Here is a 22,034-nt window from a genome sequence, read left to right as displayed (position 1 = left end):
GAAAAAAAATGAAGGATGTACAAGAACCCACAGAATAATGATAAGGCTTCTCAAAGTTTGCGATAGGCAGGCTGAGGTTGTGGATTCACAATATGTTTTGTTTAAACTCAGTTTTCATAACAAGGAAGGGAGTAACATATATGGGTTGTATTGAGATGTTTAATATATTTCATTTCTCATGTGTGTAATCAATTCTATTAGTAGTTATAAAAGCCAGGATGCTTGTTGTTGTTAATGGAATTCGATGAGTTGAAGTAAAAGTAGCCATTTAGAAAAACATCTGAAGTATAATCTACAGTATCAGGCAAAAGTTCTTGCAGTACATTATGATATGTTTCCTGTTGATTATTATTGGGTGTTTTGAAAAATATCAGGCTGCTTTCAGTTAAAATTAATCACCACAACTAATATCTATCTCCCTCCAGCCAAATTTTCCTTGAGAATAATTCTAACTAATATTTGTGTTCCTCAAGCCGTATTTTCCACGAGAGAAAGAGAAAATGTAAAAGAAAAACTAACAAACCTGTTATATGTAATAGTTAAATAAAAACTTTATCCATCAGTAGAAAATGGAAATAGATAGTTTCCAGAATAATTCTTTCACTTTATTACCCCATGCATGTGAAAGGTGACAGTCTGGGTTTAAATGCTAGCCTAATACATAGTTTTAATATTTCATAAATATGAATAAAACATTCAGAATTGATCCAGAACACCTGAAACTCAACAAGAGGGAAATTCTTCAGGAAATTAGGTAATCAAATACAATGAATTGGGAGGAACTTTCAGAAGTACTGAAAAACACTATGAAATCAGGCAAACCCCCAAGAAAGAGAAAACATGGGTGGTGGAATAAGGCAAGTGATCAAGCACTAGAAGAGAGGTTACAAGCATGGAAAACTTTCAGTAGCAAAAAAACTCTACAGAAATGGCGGAAATGTTTGAAAACACAGAAAAGTTCATCTAAGGCAATACAAAGAGAAAAGCGTAGATGTGGTATAAACTGCCTCAAAGAAATTGAACAAGAGTTTATTGATGAACAACACTAGAATTTTTTACAAAATCTTCAGGGGAAACCTGACAGGATATCAACCATCTAACCTGTGCTTTGACTGGCCTTATGGATCACTGGAAATCAACACAACAAATAACTATCAAGTAACTAAGAATTTTCACTCACTTCTCAACTGTGAGCCTCCAATGCTGTTGTTGTGGTCTTCAGTCCTGAGACTGGTTTGATGCAGCTCTCCATGCTACTCTATCCTGTGCAAGCTTCTTCATCTCCCAGTAACTACTGCAACCTACATCCTTCTGAATCTGCGTAGTGTATTCATCTCTTGGTCTCCCTCTACAATTTTTACCCTCCACGCTGCCCTCCAATACTAAATTGATGATCCCTTGATGCCTCAGATCATGTCCTACCAACCAATCCCTTCTTCTAGTCAAGTTGTGCCACAAACTTCTCTTCTCCCCAATCCTATTCAATACCTCCTCATTAGTTATATGATCTACCCATCTAATCTTCAGCATTCTTCTGTAGAACCACATTTCAAAAACTTCTATTCTCTTCTTGTCCAAACTAATTATTGTCCATGTTTCATTTCCATACATGGCTACACTCCATACAAATACTTTCAGAAATGACTTCCTGACACTGAAATCTGTACTCGATGTTAACAAATTTCTCTTCCTCAGAAACGCTTTCCTTGCCATTGCCAGTCTACATTTTATATCCTCTCTACTTTGACCATCATCAGTTATTTTGCTCCCCAAATAGCAAAACTCCATTACTACTTTAAAAGTCTCATTTCCTAATCTAATTCCCTCAGCATCACCCGATTTAATTTGACTACATTCCATTATCCTCATTTTGATTTTGTTGATGTTCATCTTATATCCTCCTTTCAAGACACTATCCATTCCGTTCAACTGCTCTTGCAAGTCCTTTGCTGTCTCTGACAGAATTACAATGTCATTGGCAAACCTCAAAGTTTTTATTTCTTCTCCATGGATTTTAATACCTAATCCAAATTTTTCCTTTATTTCCTTCACTGCTTGCTCAATATACAGATTGAATAACATTGGGGAGAGGCTACAACCCTGTCTCACTCCCTTCCCAACCACTGCTTCCCTTTCGTGTCCCTCGATTCTTATAACTGCCATCTGGTTTCTGTACAAATTGTAAATAGCCTTCCGCTCCCTGTATTTTACCCCTGCCACCTTCAGAATTTGAAAGAGAGTATTCCAGTCAACATTGTCAAAAGCTTTCTCTAAGTCTACAAATGTTAGAAAAGTAGGTTTGCCTTTCCTTAATCTAGCTTCTAAGATAAGTTGTAGGGTCAGTATTGCCTCACGTGTTCCAATATTTCTACGGAATCCAAACTGATATTCCCCAAGGTCAGTTTCTACTAGTTTTTCCATTCGTCTGTATAGTATTTTGCAGCTGTGACTTATTAAACTGATAGTTCGGTAATTCAAAACCACAGTCTCTTAAAGAAGTAAAGGAAATAATCAACTCTTTGAAGAACAACACATCTCCCGGGGAATACAGGATCATAGCAGAAATATGGAAATTAAATAACAATAACCTCACACAAGAAACTGGCAGAATCATATCAATCATTTGGGAAACTGAACAAATACCTGCAGAGTGGAAATGTGCATTAATTTTGCCTTTCCACAAAAAGAAATGAAAACCAATCCAAATAACAAAAGGGGTTAATCACTGCGCCCTGTAGTACACAAAATTCTTTCAAAATCCCTGTTAAGTTGACTAGAAGAACAGACAGACCAAGTAATAGGAGAGTATAAGGCAGGGTTTTGCAAATGTCTATCTTGCATTGAACAGATATGGAACCTGAAGACAGTCTTGCAAATGAGTTGATGTAGAAATACTGTGGTACCTTTTGTTGACCTTAAAAAGCCTTCTGATTCAATAAATAGGCAAACATTATTCCTCATTTTAGAGGAATTCAAAATTGACAGAAAAATGAGGTCAGTTATCCAACAGGCATCAACCCTCCAAAGTCAATTTCATGGGACAAATGCCAGAAGTATTTCATATTCATACTGGTGTTTTCCAAGGAGATGGCCTCTCATCCCTTCTTTTTTACATGGTTCTGGAAAAATTGTGAGGACATGGGAAAAGGAAATATAGGGAATTCAACTTGGGATTGAGAAAGAGCAGAGAATCAATTTGAAGTGTCTGGCTTTACGGATGATCCTTCCATTTTAACCAACACTAGAGAAGAAGGCAAACTTGCACTGTAGAAGCTTCACACAAGCCTGCAGATAATCTACCCATAACAACTCAGTATGGGAAAGTGGCACAAGTTGTGCACTTCAAAGATATAGGTGAGATACTCCAACCATCGAGACTAAACTCCATAGCAAGCCAAGAAAGAATCTCTAAATTACAGAAAGCATATAAGCAAACTAGAATCATTAGAATGAAAATTCTATTTTTGTCAATACAAAACTAAGGCATTACAATGCAGTCATTCTACCAGAAGCTATCTAGGCTGCAGAAACTACAGTGATTCATGGCCAAACCAAAATCAGAGAGATTTAAAAACAAGAAAGAAAAATTATGAGGAAAGTATATGGACCAGTGTTTCGTTAAGGAATTTGGATAAAGCGACCAACAAGAGATACCTACAAAGATATAGAAACAATAACAAATACTTTAGAAAGATAAGGATGAAGTTTTGTGGACATATCAGCAGGATGGACAAGCACAGGCTCACAGAGCAAATCTTTTGTGTAGCAAACACAAGCAAGAACAAGACAAAGTGGATCTCTAAAACAGAAGAGGCCAATAAGGAACTCGGAACCACATAAGACAACATAAACAACTGAGAACAGTTCAGGGACATCATAAAGACACACACACTTATACAAAAATGTACTGTGAAAAGAACAGGAAATAAATGGTCAGAAGAACACAAGAGAGAGGACAGCGAGTGTATGAAGAGAATTTGGAAAGAATGAAGGAAGAAGAAATCATGACTACTGAAATTAAGTCACTCTCTTAAAAGGGAATAATTGATGCACACACACACACACACACACCCACACCCACACACACACACACAAAAAGTTAAGCATGTCTTGAATTGAGATAGATGTCTTATGCTGCATATTTTAATAATACAGAATACTATGCAAAGGAAAACTGCACTATATGCTGTCTTTAAATTGATTATGAAATGAAAAAGGAACCTTATTTGAAAAAACAAACAATATTGCAATGTCCCACAACATCAAAAAACATGAAATGGTGTGTTCAGTGCACTGTTCAATAACATTTAGGTCCTCCATGAACCTTCAGGCACTCTTGAATGTGATGGGGCATGATAAGTACCAACTCACTGCAGACCTCTTGAGACATACTGACCCACTCCACAATGGCAGTATTCATAGAATATGTTGATGACTAGAAATCACTCTTTTGAACAAGCTCCATGCATGCTCTATGCAATTCATATTTAGTGAGCATGCTGGCCAATCCGTTCTTTGGAACACAAGTCCTGTCAGATACCGACACACACTGCAAGCATGATGAGGTTGGGCATTATAATCCTGTAGTGTGACCCATGCCCCTACAGTCTCTGCAAAATCACTAACTACGGGTCGAAGAATGTTGTTTTCAACCACAGCAGCAGTCTGGTTGCCTTCAATTGGAATGAGTGGTGTGCTGTGGCCATACGTGATAGCTGCCCAGAATACGATTGAGGCGTTGTATTGTTAGTGACATTCAACAGTCATTGAGGGATGCGTGCATTCCCCTGTTTGCCTCCATATGCAAACAGAGTTTACATCAGGGTTCAAGCCTATTCACACTCCGTCTGCGAACAACATTTTGGTCCATTGATCTTGTAGCCAATGTTCATGTGCTCTAGTCCATCTTACACGAGCATCCTTCTGTTGTGGATGGAGCGTTGGAGTCTTGAGAAATATTCAGCTGTACAACCCCCCCCCCCCCCCCCCCATCATGAAATCTGTTGTAAACAGTTTGGGTTCTTATGTTAACCCCTGTGTCTTCTCGAAGCTCATGGCACAGAGTAGTCACTGTCTTTGTAGGGTGTTTCTATGCAGATATCATTACATACTGGTCCTGAGCTGCTGTAGTTTTGCGTGGATGGCCTTCTGTGATGTTGATCTGCTATTGAATGCATTTCCTGGAACTTTTTCCACAGCCTGGAGACAACACTGTGATTAACGCAGACAATGTTTGAAATATCAACTTGTCTCCCATTTGGTCTCATTCATGTGATGATTTTGATACAGTCTGCCATGAAAAGCCTGTTCTGAGGAACTCTGCTGCTCATGGGCAACTGTGCATTCGCAGGAACCCGGCTCTGATGTATTACGTTTGTTAACTAGCCGTGATTGCTCAGCTCCTGATGAGGCAGAGTGACAACAATGAACAAGTTCACATTATGTACACTACCATATTTCTATGTAAACACAAAAGGAATGTTCATAGCTACTATTGGTGGGTAATTTGGAAATATGCTTCTGTGGCTGAATCATTATCATGTATGTCATTTTCCCTTCTAGTCAAGTAATGTATGCTGGATAGCCTCTGTGATATTTAAAACATAAGAGAAAGTCACTTGTACTTTGAAACTTTAAAGTAATCTTTAAAGTATGCCAGAATGGTCAATCAGGGCAGATTAATGACCACAAATGGCATGGCTACTAATTGCAGCTCAGGTGAAGCACACTGCTTTACTTTGGCAGGAACTTTTGTCATGGTGATACAGTTTTTAATAATGGACTAAATCACTAAATCACATTTAGGAGTGTAATGTTAGTTTTCAGGGTCATGACAAATTATTAATTATAATAATTGAAGAATATGCTGGCAAGATGCAAAAGCAGGTTGTGTACAACTGAGTGCCAGTAATGAAAATAATATGAATTTCTTTGTAAAGATGTAAAAAGCTTTTGTATCTCCTAAAAATATGAAAACATGTGAACATGGAATACTATCTTCACTCTGTATTTGATAATGACAGCTATTACCTGACTGTGTAACACAATATATCTGTCATTTTTTGTCATTGTTCTTATCTTTTCACATCGTCCCTTTCATTATATACCTTCACATTCTGCTCCTTCTTCTTTCTCATTTTAGTCAGTTTGTTCCCTTTTAGTATCTGAATAAAGGACTTTTGTTCTGAAAAACAGACTTCTTAGGCCAATTACTGTTAACTGAAGTGTGGTGTCTATTGGTGATGGGATTCCAACTTCATTTAACTATCTTGAGACATGTTTCTACTTCTATTTCATGTAATGCAAATGATGTATTTTGTTGCTGGGAATAACAGCATACTGATTACAACCACAGAATCACATATGTTAATAATCTCTAACTTGTATTGAAAATTTTGTTCACAACTTTTTCTCTTAGTAGTAAAACACTAATGTCTTTGACTATCCATAATGATGTGACCAAGAATTTTTTAAAGAATTTGTGCTTCATAAAGAAGTCTGTGCATTTTGCGTGGCTCTTTATGAACAATAATGTATGGTTTATTGTGATATTGTATCATGGACATGTTTGAAAAATGTAGGATTGATTACTTACCTTAAATGCAATGTTCCAGTTTATATCACATTTATTTTTATGATCAGAGCTATTTTATTTTGAGCTGTATTTATTACTTTCATTTTGTTTTTTAGTGCTTGTCCTTTTTTTTACTTCTCTCAATACTATCCACATCAATTTTTAAATTACTACAGTAAATTTCCAGCTATTTATGAATTTTGTAGCACAATGTTGTTAACTGTATGCTCATTTCTAATTTGCGAACTACAATTTAAATACAGAATGACATAAGTGTATTGAGTTTTGTGAGTTCAGATTTCATAGGCAGCGTATATAATTACTAACATAAATAATATATCCATTATATTGTATCCAATAGCCACAAAATAATTATACTGCAAGCAGTGATAATTTCAAAACAAACAAAGATATAGTATTAGCAGTACCTGTATTGTAATATTTGTATTTTTACTATTTGAATTATCCTTTGCCATTACTGAGTAATGAACAAATTAAGATTTCACATGTAGCCTACCACAGTTTAGTACACAGATCCTAAATCATCAGTTAATTAAAACATTTATTTACATATCACTTAAATATTACTGCTTGTCTCCACACATGTAGGTATTTGGAAACATTGATCTGGACCCTGAAACTTCCATCACCCGGCATAACAACTTCCGCAGCTTTGTTCAGGGTCTAATGCTGCTTTTCAGGCAAGTTAATTCATATTTTCTATCAGTTTACTGTTTTGGAAATTTTACTGAAAGGAATGTTTCAGTGAAACTGTGGTGTTCAACAACCATTTATATGTTGAATGTGAACTAAATCTATGGCCATTAATGTGAAAATATCATGCCTGAAAGCAGAGAAAAGGGGCATTAGTAAGCTCCTGAATCCATTCAGCAATCTTTTATTTGTTGTTACAGTAGATGCGCTTGGCTTGCATAACATTTGTATTGCTAAATTAGTTCCCCTTAAGAAATTTAAATTGTATGTTTTTTGTTGATAGTTGTTTTGCTTCACAAATCTTTGCTGTATCAGTCAGTATATAGTTCATCTGATTGTTTGTGCCTAAGATTTAATATTTTTGTTGCAATACTTATTGCTCTAAAGTGATCATAGCAATTCTTGTTATCTGTGTACACAGTTTATTATGAATGTTATAAAGTAATTAGGAATACATGCTATAACATTTTCACCAGCATTTTGAAGCAGCTTTAAGTCAAACTATGGAAAACAAGATGTGAGTGCTCCTCTAATATGTAAGTCATCATCTTGTTGGTGGAAATTTTGACCATCACCGAGAAGACTAGAGAGAACTGTTTGATTTAAAATGATTACAAAAAAAGTAATACAGTTTTTGAGTTTTGTAGAAATAGTACAGACTTTGGCTTTCCGGCAGTAAAATTTAATTGAAACTTTGGAGTGGAATAAATGTCCACAAAGAAATTTGGTGATATCACTGTAGTTGAGTGTGGCCTGTTCTTTGCTTGGGATGAAACTTGAGCCATACTTAAGATACGGGAAGCAAACAACAGATTCTTTTAAAAAATAAGAAACGAGACCTTTTCTTCTCAAGAATCACTTTTGAAAGAAACTTGAAATTGGGAAGGTAATGGGATGTCTTTTTTTTTTAAAATAGGACAAAGTGACTTTTCTTTTCAAGGAGCACTTTTATAATAATTTTATAACTTTAGATATAAAATAAACAAGCATATGCTTATGGTGTATACACTGTCTTTGAATGGAAGTTCCACATTGCATGGTAAGTACAATCTGGTGAAGCAGTCTGCGTCTGCATTTCGCCACTAAATATTGTTGCATGTCATTGTGCATGTCTGGTAGTTTCTGTTCAAATGTGTGCTCATCTAAAGTTGCAAGTGTTACTCCAATTTTTTTATACCTCCATTGCATTACTTTGTAATCATTTGACCAAAAAGTTATTTGGTGTAGACTTTCTGTGTAGCATCAAGATTCCTTATTTTTGTCAGTTACATAAAAATATTTTCCCAGCAACATTAATAGTTTTGTTTTATTCATAAGCAATATCACTTGTCTTCATTTCATGTGACTCTCACATATAAACTCCGCCAATCATGTTTTTGTATTAACAGTTATTCTTTACACTGAATGTCTGTAACTATTAAGCATAGTAATGTTCTCAAAATATAATTTGGAATTTAGTTTATTTTTGTTAAATTGTTACATACTGTGAATATAGAAAACAACATTTGTCAAATGATCACCAAGAGTATCTGTCATCTTAGTATTTATATCAGCAATTTTTCTCACTGTGCATTGTCAATAACTCTTCAGATATATGTTTTCTGTAATTGTTGTTATTTTCTTAACATAAAATTAGAACTTCATAAATATGCAAAGAAAAAACCTAACCGAGCGAGGTGGCGCAGTGGTTAGACACTGGACTCGCATTCGGGAGGACGACGGTTCAATTCCGCGTCCGGCCATCCTGATTTAGGTTTTCCGTGATTTCCCTAAATCGCTCCAGGCAAATGCCGGGATGGTTCATTTCAAAGGGCACGGCCGACTTCCTTCCCCGTCATTCCCTAATCCGATGAGACCGATGACCTCGCTGTCTGGTCTCCTTCCCCCAAAACCAACCAACCAAAAAACCTAGGTGTGTTTGCAGACAAAACATTTCTATTGCCATTTGCATTTGTTACAGCATGAAGTCATGCATCCACAAAATTTTGTTTTTTTATTTAGTTGAGAAATATGTGATTGATGTCACTATCTTGCTGGAATCACATGTCATCTAGATAAGAGTCATCAAATTGACTCAGTTCAAATGGCTCTGAGCACTATGGGACTTAACTTCTGAGGTCATCAGTCCCCTAGAACTTAGAACTACTTAAATCTAACTAACCTAAGGACATCACACACATCCATGCCCGAGGCAGGATTCAAACCTGCGACCGTAGCGGTCACGTGGTTCCAGACTGTAGTGCCTAGAACTGCTCGACCACCCCTGCCGGCGACTCAGTAATAATAATAATCTTTATTTGTCCATTACAACTGAACAGTCTTGGACAACTTCATTTTTTGTATATTTACATCAGTCATATCATGCCATAAATACAATGAACATTTACAACAAGGAGCACATTAGATACTGTTATGTAAACATTTACCATTACTAATAAACTGAAACCTACAAAAATAGATCTGTCAACACTGAAATTCAGAAATATTGGAGTGAGTAATAAACATCTTTCAATTACAACTGTTCCAGTGTACCCTTAAAAAGATTTCCATTGAGTTGTTTTATACACATATCAGAAAAAGTTTTGCATCACCTTGGTTCTGAGAGTTCCAGAACCTGTACAGAAAATTGGAATAGAGATCAACATAAACATCATTTCTGCCCTTTTTATTGCTCATGAAAACCACACATTGCATGTTGTGCCACCATACAGCGAGACCATCAGAGTAGGTGGTCCAGATTTCTGTACACACTGGTACCTCTAATACTCAGTAGCTTGTCCTCTTGCATTGATGCATGTCTGTATTCGTTGTCACATACTATCCACAAGTTGATCAAGGCACTGTTGGTGCAGATTGTCCCACTCCTCAATGGTGTTTCGGCATAGATCCTTCAGACTGGTTGGTGGGTCACATCGTCCATAAACAGCCCTTTTCAATCTATCTCAGGCATGTTCGATAGGGTTAATGTCTGGAGAAAATGGTGGCCATTCTAGTCGAGCGTTGTCATTAGCCTGAAGGAAGTCATTCACAAGATGTGCACGATGGGGGTGCAAGTTGTCATCCATGAAGACGAATGCCTCACCAATATGCTGCCAATATGGTTGCACTATCTGTCGGAGGATGGCATTCACGTATCGTACAGCTATTACGGTGCCTTCCATGACCACCAACAGTGTAAATCGGCCCCACATAATGCCACCCCAAAAATCAGGTATCCTCCACCTTGCTGCATTTGCTGGACAGTGTGTCTAAGGCATTCAGCCTGACAGGGTTGCCTCCAAACAGGTCTCTGACGATTGTCTGGTTGAAGACATATGCGGCACTCATTGGTGAAGAGAATGTGATGCCAATTCTGAGCAGTCCATTCAGCATGTTGTTGGGTCCATCTGTACCACCCTGCATGGTGTTGTGGTTGCAAAGATGGACCTCGCCATGGATGTTGGGAGTGCACATCATGCAGTCTATTAACCACAATTTGTGTCATAACACAACATCCTGTGGCTGCACAAAATGCATTATTCAACATGGTGGAATTCCTCTGAGCCAGGGGCGGGCAGGAATCCTGCACGTGTGCGGTGCACTTGCACGCGTGCAGTTAACAGGTGTTCTGCGTGTACACAGGGGCAAGCTGGCCAACCGCTTACCTCTCCTCCCCACCATACCTTCTGTCCACTCCTTCCTCTGTAACGTGCTTTGTTTTTCTAGCTTGCTTTATTGAATGATGGAATAAGGTTAGCAGGAGTGCTTGAAATAAATCATGGTTTGAAAGAGTACCTATTAACTACGATAAGTTTTATTTAATTATCACAGGTGGAGTTTACAATACGTTAAATATCTGGAACAAAATTTCTGCATACAGACAAACGGAAGCAGTTACGTAAATTTTCATCACTTATGTTTGCTCTTAACCGAGGCTTATTAATTCAGCAAATGATTTTCCCAGCTCTCACTATATTAAGCACAATTTTATAGTTTGCACGTACCGCTGGGCTATTATTGTTATCGTCCTGAAAAATTGAAAACAGTGCTCCATAAAATGTTAAATCAGTTAGATGAGAGACATGATGAGAGAAACTCGCAGATCTCTCGTGACAACGGCAACTAGGACAGATGCATCTAATATGGTCAGGTCGCTCTTCTTAAGCTCAGTCAATTTCCCCATCCGCTCAGAATCCGACAATAAATTGTACTCGTCCTTGTGAAATTTATTATAATGGCCTTCAATACTAAACTTCCGCTGACCAGCGAGAGTACTGCCACATATTAAACATTTCGAATTTTCACGTTTCTGCACAAAGAAAAAATGATTCTTCCATTAGTTTTTAAAAGATAGAAAATCTCCATGTCTCCATTTCCTTGATTCACTCTGCATTTTCCGGTTCTTGAAATACAACGTTCACTACGTAGTAGTCACTTCGCATCAACGTCCGCAGCTTAGCCTGGTACTACACTGACTCAACCTGCCGGCTGTCGCCAATGTCCCATTCGACGATTGCACGCGAGCAGCACACATGCAGCGCTGTGTGCTCACGAGCCGCGTGCAACGTTTGCCCGCCCCTGCTCTGAACCATAAGCCATAGGTAGTGGTCATCCACTACAGTAGTAGCCCTTGGGTGGCCTGAGCAAGGCATGTCATCAACAGTTCCTGTCTCTCTCTATCTCTTCCATGTCCAAGCAACATTGCTTTGGTTCACTCCAAAATTCCTGGACACTTCCCTTTTTGAGAGCCCTTCCTGGCACAAAGTAGCAACACGGACATGATTGAACTGTGGTATTGACCGGCTAGACATGGTTGACCCACAGACAACAGGAGCTGTGTTCCTCCTTCTTGGTGGAATGACTGAAACTGATCAGCTGTTGGACCCCCTCTGTGTATTAGGCGCTGCTCATGCATGGTTGTTTGTATCTTTGAGCGAGTTTAGTGACATCTCTGAACAGTCAAAGGGACTGTGTCTGTGATAAAATATCCACAGTCAATGTCTATCGTCAGGAGTTCTGGGAACCAGAGTGATGCAAAACTTTTTTTGATTTATGTATTTTTTGGCAACCTTGATATAGATTTTTCTTCCAGCTGCTAGTGGACTTCAGTTTTCAATTCTTTGATTAGACCATATCTTATGATTGTCACTTCTTGTTGTACTGTGTAATTACAAATGTCTCTATTTATAACCCTTAGTTCTTCATTCTCTTTCATAAACATAGTTGTCTTAAGGACATACAATGAGTATGCAGTCAGTAAATTATACTTGATGAAGTAACTCCTACAGGACTGGTGTTTGCTTGTATTAACAATTGTTCTAACTGCCATCTTCTGTAGCCCAAATGTCTTGGCTGTGTAGACTGTGGGTGCCTCACCCCACATTTCAATCCTATATTTATTTATATATTATGAATTCCACGAATCCATATTGTGATGAATCACAAGAAGTGGATTAATTTCTAGCATTCTGGTCAAGGTCAGGAGGAGTTATTATTTTATGAGACATTTTTGTGCAGTAAGTAAATGTTGCAGCTAATCATTTTACAGATGTAATTGATATGTTCTTTCCATGTAACATGTTCATCAGCCATCAGTTGTGGACAGCGATTCAGTATTTATGTTCTCTTGTGATTGGCTATAATTTAACAATAAGTCCACCACAACAGCCTTGTCCTTATTCTGTGTAAGTTTACGCATAACAAGGTATTCTCTGATGAGGTCAGATTTGTGTTTCTTGTTTTGCACTGCTATCTGTTCAGTATGGCCGCAGCTAGTAAATAATGTATTGTCAGTGTAATTCTCTAGCCTTTAGTTTTGTGGCTATGTCATTAATATATACAAAAAAAAGGTCCTAAGAATACATCCCTGGAGGACTCTTGCATGTTGGTGCTACTGTTAAGATCTTGCCTTCATTCTTATAACATCTCAAGTAAAACAACCTCTCTTCTATCTTGCAGTTAAGAATTTAAGAAATTTACTTCCAATCCTCCTATATGAAAGTTTGTAATTTTGATAAAAATGCTATATAATTTACAGAATCAAAGGTGTTAAACAAATCTAGAAAAATGGTTTGGTTTTCCTTAATCTAGTTTGTTTAGCAGTTCATGAAAGAAAATTACCACTGGTGTTATTATTTATTACACTTTTTGGGATCAATTTTGTGAGTTGATTAGTGAGGTTTATTCATAGAAGAAGGATTCCATTTGGTCTATGATTACTCTTTCAAGTAACTTTGCTAAGTGTTGAAGTCAATGAAATTGACCTGTAATTGTTTCTACCTCTGGTTGATTCATTTGTATACACTCATTATGTGTCTCAAATTTTCAAAAAGTCAGGAAGTGTTAGTAGTTTTATTAATTCATTTCTGCATTCTTTAAGTAATATAGATCATATATCATCGTAACCACTAGATTTTTAATTTTAATATTGAGATTGTTTGTGTTACATCTCGTTTTGTAACACTCCTTGGGAAAAATGAATTACTCATTGTAATGGACTTCATTTGTAGTGCTGATTCACCAGTTTCTTCTCTGCATGATTTACTAAAACATTCTATGAATGCCTCATATACTGTCTTTTGCTCACTCACCAACGTTTCATTTTCTCCTGGTGCTATATTACTGCAATCAGAATACTCTGTACATTCACATTCTTTGTTTACAACATTCCAGGCTGTTTTACTAACATTACTGGATTCTCTTATCTTTTCAGCATAATAATGTGTGTTTAGAGATTTTTTGGGATTCCTTGTATATTTATGTGCTGCTTTTGTACTTTGTTAGGACGTTCTGCAATTTGGTGTCCCTGAACAGCACATATAAGTTTTTCATATTTTCCTTTAATTTATGGATGTATGAAGTAATTTTAAGATTGTTTCTATAACACAGTAAATATTATAAATAATAAATATTCAAATAATAAATTACAATCATATTCTTTTTAACAGGACATGGCCAAATGTCACTTTTTCCAAAATTCTGTAAATAAAAATTACAATAACATTTAGGTTTGCTAAGTGTACATAACAGCCATCAAAATTACATTTTTTATTCAAACAGTCAAAAAATTACTTTCCTTGCAATTTACATTAGAATGAACAAATATGCAAGAGTCCTCACATAATTTTTGTTTCTACAATTATGTTGTTTTTAATTGAAGATGTTGGAGACAAGTTTTATCTACATAAACACATGAAGCATGACCAAATAAAGTTATCACTGATAATTTTTGGACATGTGCTCATGCACTTCTAATGTAACTAAAAGTAGCATTTGACACAGCGAATTCATTTTATTTCTCATTTTTGACCTTTCTTACATGATGCACTGTTTAGTTTCAACACTTTTGAGAGTGTTGTGTCCCAACACTGCTCATCAGACACCATCCAGAACCTATAAGGGTAAGAGGACTCGGTGAGCAGGCAGAACGGAAGATGATTGTCAAAGAACAGCATAGACTAGGATATGTGCATCAATAAAGCTAAAGTGAGAAGCAGAAGGAGGAAGGGGAAGGAGCCAAATTTGGAATATGAATAGGACTGAGATAAATGAAGATATGAACTGGTGTTGAATGAGATCAGTACAACTGTCTGACTAAAGGATGCATTGGTGGGTCAGTTTCAAACTGTGCAATTCAGAGTATTTCTTAGAAAGAAGGGATGTCCAGTATTTGAGATGTCCTGACATTATTTTCAACCAAAACAAAAACTTGAAAGTGAGTGTCACAGGGCTTTTTATGGACTGCTTGTCAGTCTTTGTGATAAGAATTGCTTCTGCAGATGTCCATGACAAAAATTTATCCTGTTGTTTCTCAAAAATTGAAATAGACTGATTTGCATTCCACAGCACTCCACAAACAGGAAATAAAATGCATTGTTTCCAGGTGATTCCATGTCTTTGCAGATTCTGGTACATAAATGTATGGTAAATACCACTGAATAAGAAGCTTGGGCTGCTACTGTTTTATCTCTTATTATTCCTTGATGCATGAAACCACTAGGAGGAAGGAAAGCAAGAACAATGTTTTGCAGTGAAACATCTTTCAGATAACCAGCACAGTTATCTACAAGAAGCACAATCATGCAGCTTTCTTTGATCATTTTGTGATCAAATGTTTGCAGACAATTGGCAAATTTTACTTTTATCATTCAGCCTCATTGATGTTTTATGTAGGTGAATGGTAGTTTATACATGATTCTGAAACAATGGAAATTTACTGGTTTACTGCTGTTAAGCAAGTTCAGGTTCTTTGTCAGTCAGCACTGGCACAATTGAGTGCTGATACTATGTTGCATTATACCAACTTTCATTTTGTCAGATATGAGTCTGAAAAGCATCCCAAATTTTTCTGCATGAAACATGTCACATTTTTCATACTGTGCTGTCAGTATTGTTAAGACATCATTTTTCCTGGCAGCAACATCATCTTCAATCACGGAATCAGCCTCAGGACTGAGTTTTCAATAAACAATTAGAACATGCTCCTGAAACCTTCAAACCAGCCCACAAATGCAGTGAAATGTTGTATTTGCAATTTCTAGAGCATTAAATTCAATTACTGGTCCACTTAGACAGACTGATGAAGTCCTAACTTGGAGTATCCATTGAATTAAAATATTCTTTAGCTCATCATATCTTTCAGCTTTCACTTTGTTGCCCTTCTTTGCCCCTACACAAGTAATTTGTTGAAGTATTTTTCCTTTCCTAACAATGTCTCACAAAGCAAAGATGGCATTCCACGATACTGCACAAATCTTTTATGTGAAGATGTTTTGGTCTTGATGTACTTCCATATTGTAGAATGGAAGGAGAGTTGACTGATACAGAATCAATATTTACAACATAAATTAAGAGTAAGGACTCGAAATGAAATACTGGAATGGAGCAGCATTGGAAAAGGGTTACATGCATGTCTGAGAGAACAGAGACTGTTGACAATTCACAGCTGTACGAAATACTACAAAATTAATTCACGGACTGTGAATTTCTTGATATCAACTGTATTAGGTATAGAAGTACCACCTAATAGTGAAAATTTGTGTGGGACTGTGACTGGAATCCAGATTTCTGCTTATCGCAAATAGTCATCTTAACCAATCTGGCTATCCATGCATACTCCCTGGAACGACTGAAAATTCAGCGTGTCACTCAGTCTACATCCTTATATTGTAGTCCACTAAATTCATCACCCAATGCCCACATTACTTGGATTGCCACAACAGGGAGAATGAGACAAAGATGAATCCAGACGAATGTGCAGTCCATTCTAATACAACTGATGTCAAGGAATTCACAGTCAGTTATTTAATTTTGAAGTATTTCATACAGCTGTAGACTGTCATCAGAGTCTGTTCTTCCAGGCACACATGTAATTGGAGGAGGAGATTAGTGGTTAACGTCCTTTCGACAACGAGGTCATTGGAAACGGAGCACAAGCTCGGATTAGGAAAAGATGGGAAGGAAACTGGCCATGCCCTTTCAATGGAACCATCCTGGCATTTGCCTGAAACAATTTAGGAAAATCACAGAAAACCTAAATCAGGGTGTCTGGAGATGGGTTTGAACTGTCATCCTCCCGAATGTGAGTCCAGTGCTCTAACCACTGCACCACCCTGCTCGGTCACATGTAAGTGCTCCAAATCTACACTCCTGGAAATTGAAATAAGAACACCGTGAATTCAATGTCCCAGGAAGGGGAAACTTTATTGACACATTCCTGGGGTCAGATACATCACATGATCACACTGACAGAACCACAGGCACATAGACACAGGCAACAGAGCATGCACAATGTCGGCACTAGTACAGTGTATATCCACCTTTCGCAGCAATGCAGGCTGCTATTCTCCCATGGAGACGATCGTAGAGATGCTGGATGTAGTCCTGTGGAACGGCTTGCCATGCCATTTCCACCTGGCGCCTCAGTTGAACCAGCGTTCGTGCTGGACGTGCAGACCGCGTGAGACGACGCTTCATCCAGTCCCAAACATGCTCAATGGGGGACAGATCCGGAGATCTTGCTGGCCAGGGTAGTTGACTTACACCTTCTAGAGCACGTTGGGTGGCACGGGATACATGCGGACGTGCATTGTCCTGTTGGAACAGAAAGTTCCCTTGCCGGTCTAGGAATGGTAGAACGATGGGTTCGATGACGGTTTGGATGTACCGTGCACTATTCAGTGTCCCCTCGACGATCACCAGTGGTGTACGGCCAGTGTAGGAGATCGCTCCCCACACCATGATGCCGGGTGTTGGCCCTGTGTGCCTTGGTCGTATGCAGTCCTGATTGTGGCGCTCACCTGCACGGCGCCAAACACGCATACGACCATCATTGGCACCAAGGCAGAAGCGACTCTCATCGCTGAAGACGACACGTCTCCATTCGTCCCTCCATTCACGCCTGTCGCGACACCACTGGAGGCGGGCTGCACGATGTTGGGGCGTGAGCGGAAGACGGCCTAACGGTGTGCGGGACCGTAGCCCAGCTTCATGGAGACGGTTGAGAATGGTCCTCGCCGATACCCCAGGAGCAACAGTGTCCCTAATTTGCTGGGAAGTGGCGGTGCGGTCCCCTACGGCACTGCGTAGGATCCTACGGTCTTGGCGTGCATCCGTGCGTCGCTGCGGTCCGGTCCCAGGTCGACGGGCACGTGCACCTTCCGCCGACCACTGGCGACAACATCGATGTACTGTGGAGACCTCATGCCCCACGTGTTGAGCAATTCGGCGGTACGTCCACCCGGCCTCCCGCATGCCCACTATACGCCCTCGCTCAAAGTCCGTCAACTGCACATACGGTTCACGTCCACGCTGTCGCGGCATGCTACCAGTGTTAAAGACTGCGATGGAGCTCCGTATGCCACGGCAAACTGGCTGACACTGACGGCGGTGGTGCACAAATGCTGCGCAGCTAGGGCCATTCGACGGCCAACACCACGGTTCCTGGTGTGTCCGCTGTGCCGTGCGTGTGATCATTGCTTGTACAGCCCCCTCGCAGTGTCCGGAGCAAGTATGGTGGGTCTGACACACCGGTGTCAATGTGTTCTTTTTTCCATTTCCAGGAGTGTATATGGCCACATGATGATAACAACATTACTCTATATACGTCATTGTCTCATTCTCCATGTTGCAGGAACCAAGTAATGTTATGAACATTAGGTGACAAATTTAGGGGACTATGTTATTAGGATGTAGACAGTGTGGCATATGGAAGCTGTGGTCAGCCCAGGGAACATGCATGGTTAGCCAAATTGGTTACGGTGACTACTCACAATTATTGAGAAATCCAGGTTGCCCATATGTCACTGTTGGGTAGTGGATCTATACCTAATACAACCAATATCAAGGAATTCGCAGTCAATGAATTAATTCTGAAGCATTGCAGGAGGCATTACACAAGTTTTTTTCCTCTCCACTTTGTTGTTCAACTTATACCTGGAAGAGATTACTTTCAAAGGCTTAGATGGAAATGGGGAGTATGTATTGGTGGGAAGAGAACAGAGTGTATAAGATTTGCTGGTGGCATGATGTTAGTGGCAGAAAGTGAACAAACTGTAAATAAAATGCTAAAAGATCTAAGTTAAACTTACGTGGAATGTGAGATGAGAAACAGTACAACAGAAACTAAGGTTGATAACTGGCACAGGAAGGAGACTGTCAAGTATTAGGAGAGGACAAGTTATTATTAGCCAAGTAAGATCATGTAAATACCTTGGAATAATTATCACTGAAGGCTTGAGATGGCACCATGAGTGAAAACTCACATTGCTATAGTGAAAGAGCTGTTCGATAGAAAGAGGAAATTATTATGTGGCTAACTAGATAAAGGCCTGAGGAAAAGGCATGGTAAGTGTTTTGTCTTGAGTGTGGCTCTCTATTGGGCAGAAACGTGGAGATGAGAGCATGAAAGAGTATAGAAGAATTTGAGATGTGGATATGGAGGAGAATTGAGAGGACAAGCTGGATGGAAAGACTGAGTAATGAAAGAGTGTTGGAAATGGATGGTGAGGGAGAAGTCTGCAGCTGGTTATAAAAGAAAAGAGACCTGGACAGGACATTTATTGAGATGGAAGTGCTCACTACCAGACACTCTGAAGGAACTAGCTTGTGGAAGGAGGTTGAAAGGAAGGAGGAAATACAAGATGACCGCCAACATAAAGGGCAGCAGAAATTACGTATACCTGAAGAGGATGACAGAAGAACATGGAAAGTCACTATGTAAAAACATGCCTTTGGATGGAACACTGATAATGATGATGTATGATTTGCAGTTTCTTGACCACTGAAAGTGCTCACTTTTTATACTAAACGGCCATTGTGTGAAATTCGAAACACATTACTCTAACAGAAGTGAAAACTGTGCTCGTTCGCAAAACTTAAAGATGATGTGTCACTGTCAACTAACATAGCTTGATGATACTTGAACTATACATAAAAAGATTTGCTGTGGTATAGCATGGTACAGCACAGTATACTATAATATAGTTTAGAAGGTAACTGAAGAAAATATGCAATAAGATGAGGAGGAATGACACTTTTATTCAAAGACAATAACTGCACTGAAGTCACTGTGATTTATAATGGTCCCATGCAGATTAGAAAAGATGAGACATGGTTCTTAATATGATGTGTGATCACCATAGACAGAAATTCGTGTTCTGCAACATGCTTCCATGCTGCCCACAAGGTTGGGAAGGACTTGTTGTGGCTAGGCATTCCATTTCTCCACCAGCACAGTTGATAACTTCTGCATGTGGACATGTTGGCAATACATCTCTCCAATGGATCCCACACATGATCAATGGGATTTAAGTCAGGGGAATGAGCAGGCCAGCCCATTCACTGAATCTCCTCTCATTCCAAGAGCTCTTCCACCTGTGCTGTTTGATGTGGTCACACACTGTCATCCATAAAAATGAAGTCAAGGCTGAATGCGCCCCTGAAAAGACACACATGGAGAAGAAATACAGTGTCACAATAACACTGGCCAGTGAGCATACCTTGGAGGTCAGTACGCCCATGTACCATTATGACTCTCCAGACCATAACACCTGGACCAACAAAATGATTGTATAAGTACCAAGTTATTTGAAGAGGTCTATGCACTGTGTTCTGTAACATATTTCTGTATTCTGTAAATACTGTTTTTGTAAGCTGAACATTACCAAAAACTGTTTCCATAAAACATTAATATGTGTAAATTACAAAATCAAATAGTTCCTTCAGTTTTGAACCACCTATACCAGAAACTATGTGCACTGCAAATGTAGCTGTAGTGATGTACTTAATTAATCCTGGGTTGTGGATTATCTAATTAAAGTTGTCATTTTCTGCAGTTAAAAATGCTTAAATCATCTACTTCTTGTACATCTTGTTTGAACTGACCATTTTTGTAATTTGATGAGTTCTGTGGGAAGTACTGAACTGTACTTACTGGGCCTTGTCTAAGTGCAATAAAAATCTGTTTGCTTAGAAGTTTTCAAATGTTTCAACAGCTGCCTTTTGTGCAAGAGGACTGGTATTACCTTTTGTTCCTATATTTGTGTCATCTACAGAAAATGACTAAAATTACATCTGCTGGTAATACAAGCTGAAGACCATTTATGTCTATCAGAGACAATAAAGGATCCATAACACAAACCTGTGGTATGCCTTGTCTGATGCTTCAAATTATGATTGTCAGTTGCTGTGAGGTTGGCATGTAACTGATACAGTGTTGCTCCCTGTCATGCAAATAAGATAAAATACACGAACTAGCCTGTATCAATAACTTAATAATTTTTTAACTTTTACATGAGGGTGTCATGGTTCACATAATCAATAGCCTGTGCCTTGTCACAAAATATGTCCAACAGTTATAATTTTTTGATGTATTGAGACTATTGTATCATCTGGCAAAGAAAATACAATCTGTTAAGTTAAGGGTTCTTTCTGAAATCTAAACTGGTTCCTACTGAGAGGTTATTACTCAAATCAGGACGCAATAAAATGTAACCAGAGGCCTGATGCAGTGTATAGATTATCTCTTCCTTTCTGGGAGGGATGTTGGGTCATATCTTTGTGGCTAATATGCAAATATGATTTTCTATGCAGGATGCAGGACAACATGACACATGATATGTGTTTTCTGTTTAACACAACAGACTCATTGTCCATAACTGGCAGAACTGTAGAAGGGGGACTTTTTATGTGGAATTGGTGGAACTGATGAAAGTGAGGGGATTCATGATGGCTCGTATGCTTGGTACAGATTCTCAGTTTCTAGGGCTATCACAAAAGTGGAGATTGATTTGCAGGAAGATGACTTATTAATCCAAAGGTGGCTAAGTGAAATAGACTGAAGAGAAGGTACTGATTTTGTTGATGAATCAGAATAAAGGATTTTAGCTAAAGGTCTGGTTCATGAAGACATTATCAGTCAATATGAATGACAGAGTGTTTTAAGGTCTTGGGCACGTTGGAAGGATTCTAATGAGCAGATGGCCCATGAACAAACTGGCCCACTAGTGTGCCATGCAAGTGTTCACAGCTGTATTTTATGTTAATTTATGTATATTCCCATCAAAGCATAAGAAATTGCAGTGGAAAATATGGTTGTTAGTGTGTATAAGGAATAAGGTGATGTGGATCCAGCCAGATGCTCAAGAAGACAATATTGAAGAGTGACAAGGCCATGGACTTGTGACAAAACGTAGATAAGCTGGGACACTTATTGTGATTGTGCAGGAACCATGGAGAAACAATGCAGGAAATGGTAGGTGATAAGTGG

The 22,034-nt window shown here is 38.6% G+C and overlaps 1 protein-coding gene across 1 annotated transcript in view; it reads left to right on the top strand.

Moving 5' to 3' along the window:
- The window catches only part of LOC126249256 (voltage-dependent calcium channel type A subunit alpha-1-like), a 205,341-nt gene that overhangs the window by 133,244 nt on the left and 50,063 nt on the right, over positions 1-22,034 (top strand). Inside the window, exon 4 of the mRNA XM_049950911.1 lies at positions 7,184-7,275. Coding sequence (XP_049806868.1) covers positions 7,184-7,275 — 92 coding nt within the window. The remainder of the gene's footprint in view (positions 1-7,183; positions 7,276-22,034) is intronic.

This window comes from Schistocerca nitens, chromosome 3 (assembly GCF_023898315.1).
Source record: "Schistocerca nitens isolate TAMUIC-IGC-003100 chromosome 3, iqSchNite1.1, whole genome shotgun sequence".
Lineage (NCBI taxonomy): Eukaryota > Metazoa > Arthropoda > Insecta > Orthoptera > Acrididae > Schistocerca > Schistocerca nitens.
Note: the sequence above shows the minus strand (reverse complement) of the source record. Positions and strands in the feature narration are given on the sequence as shown.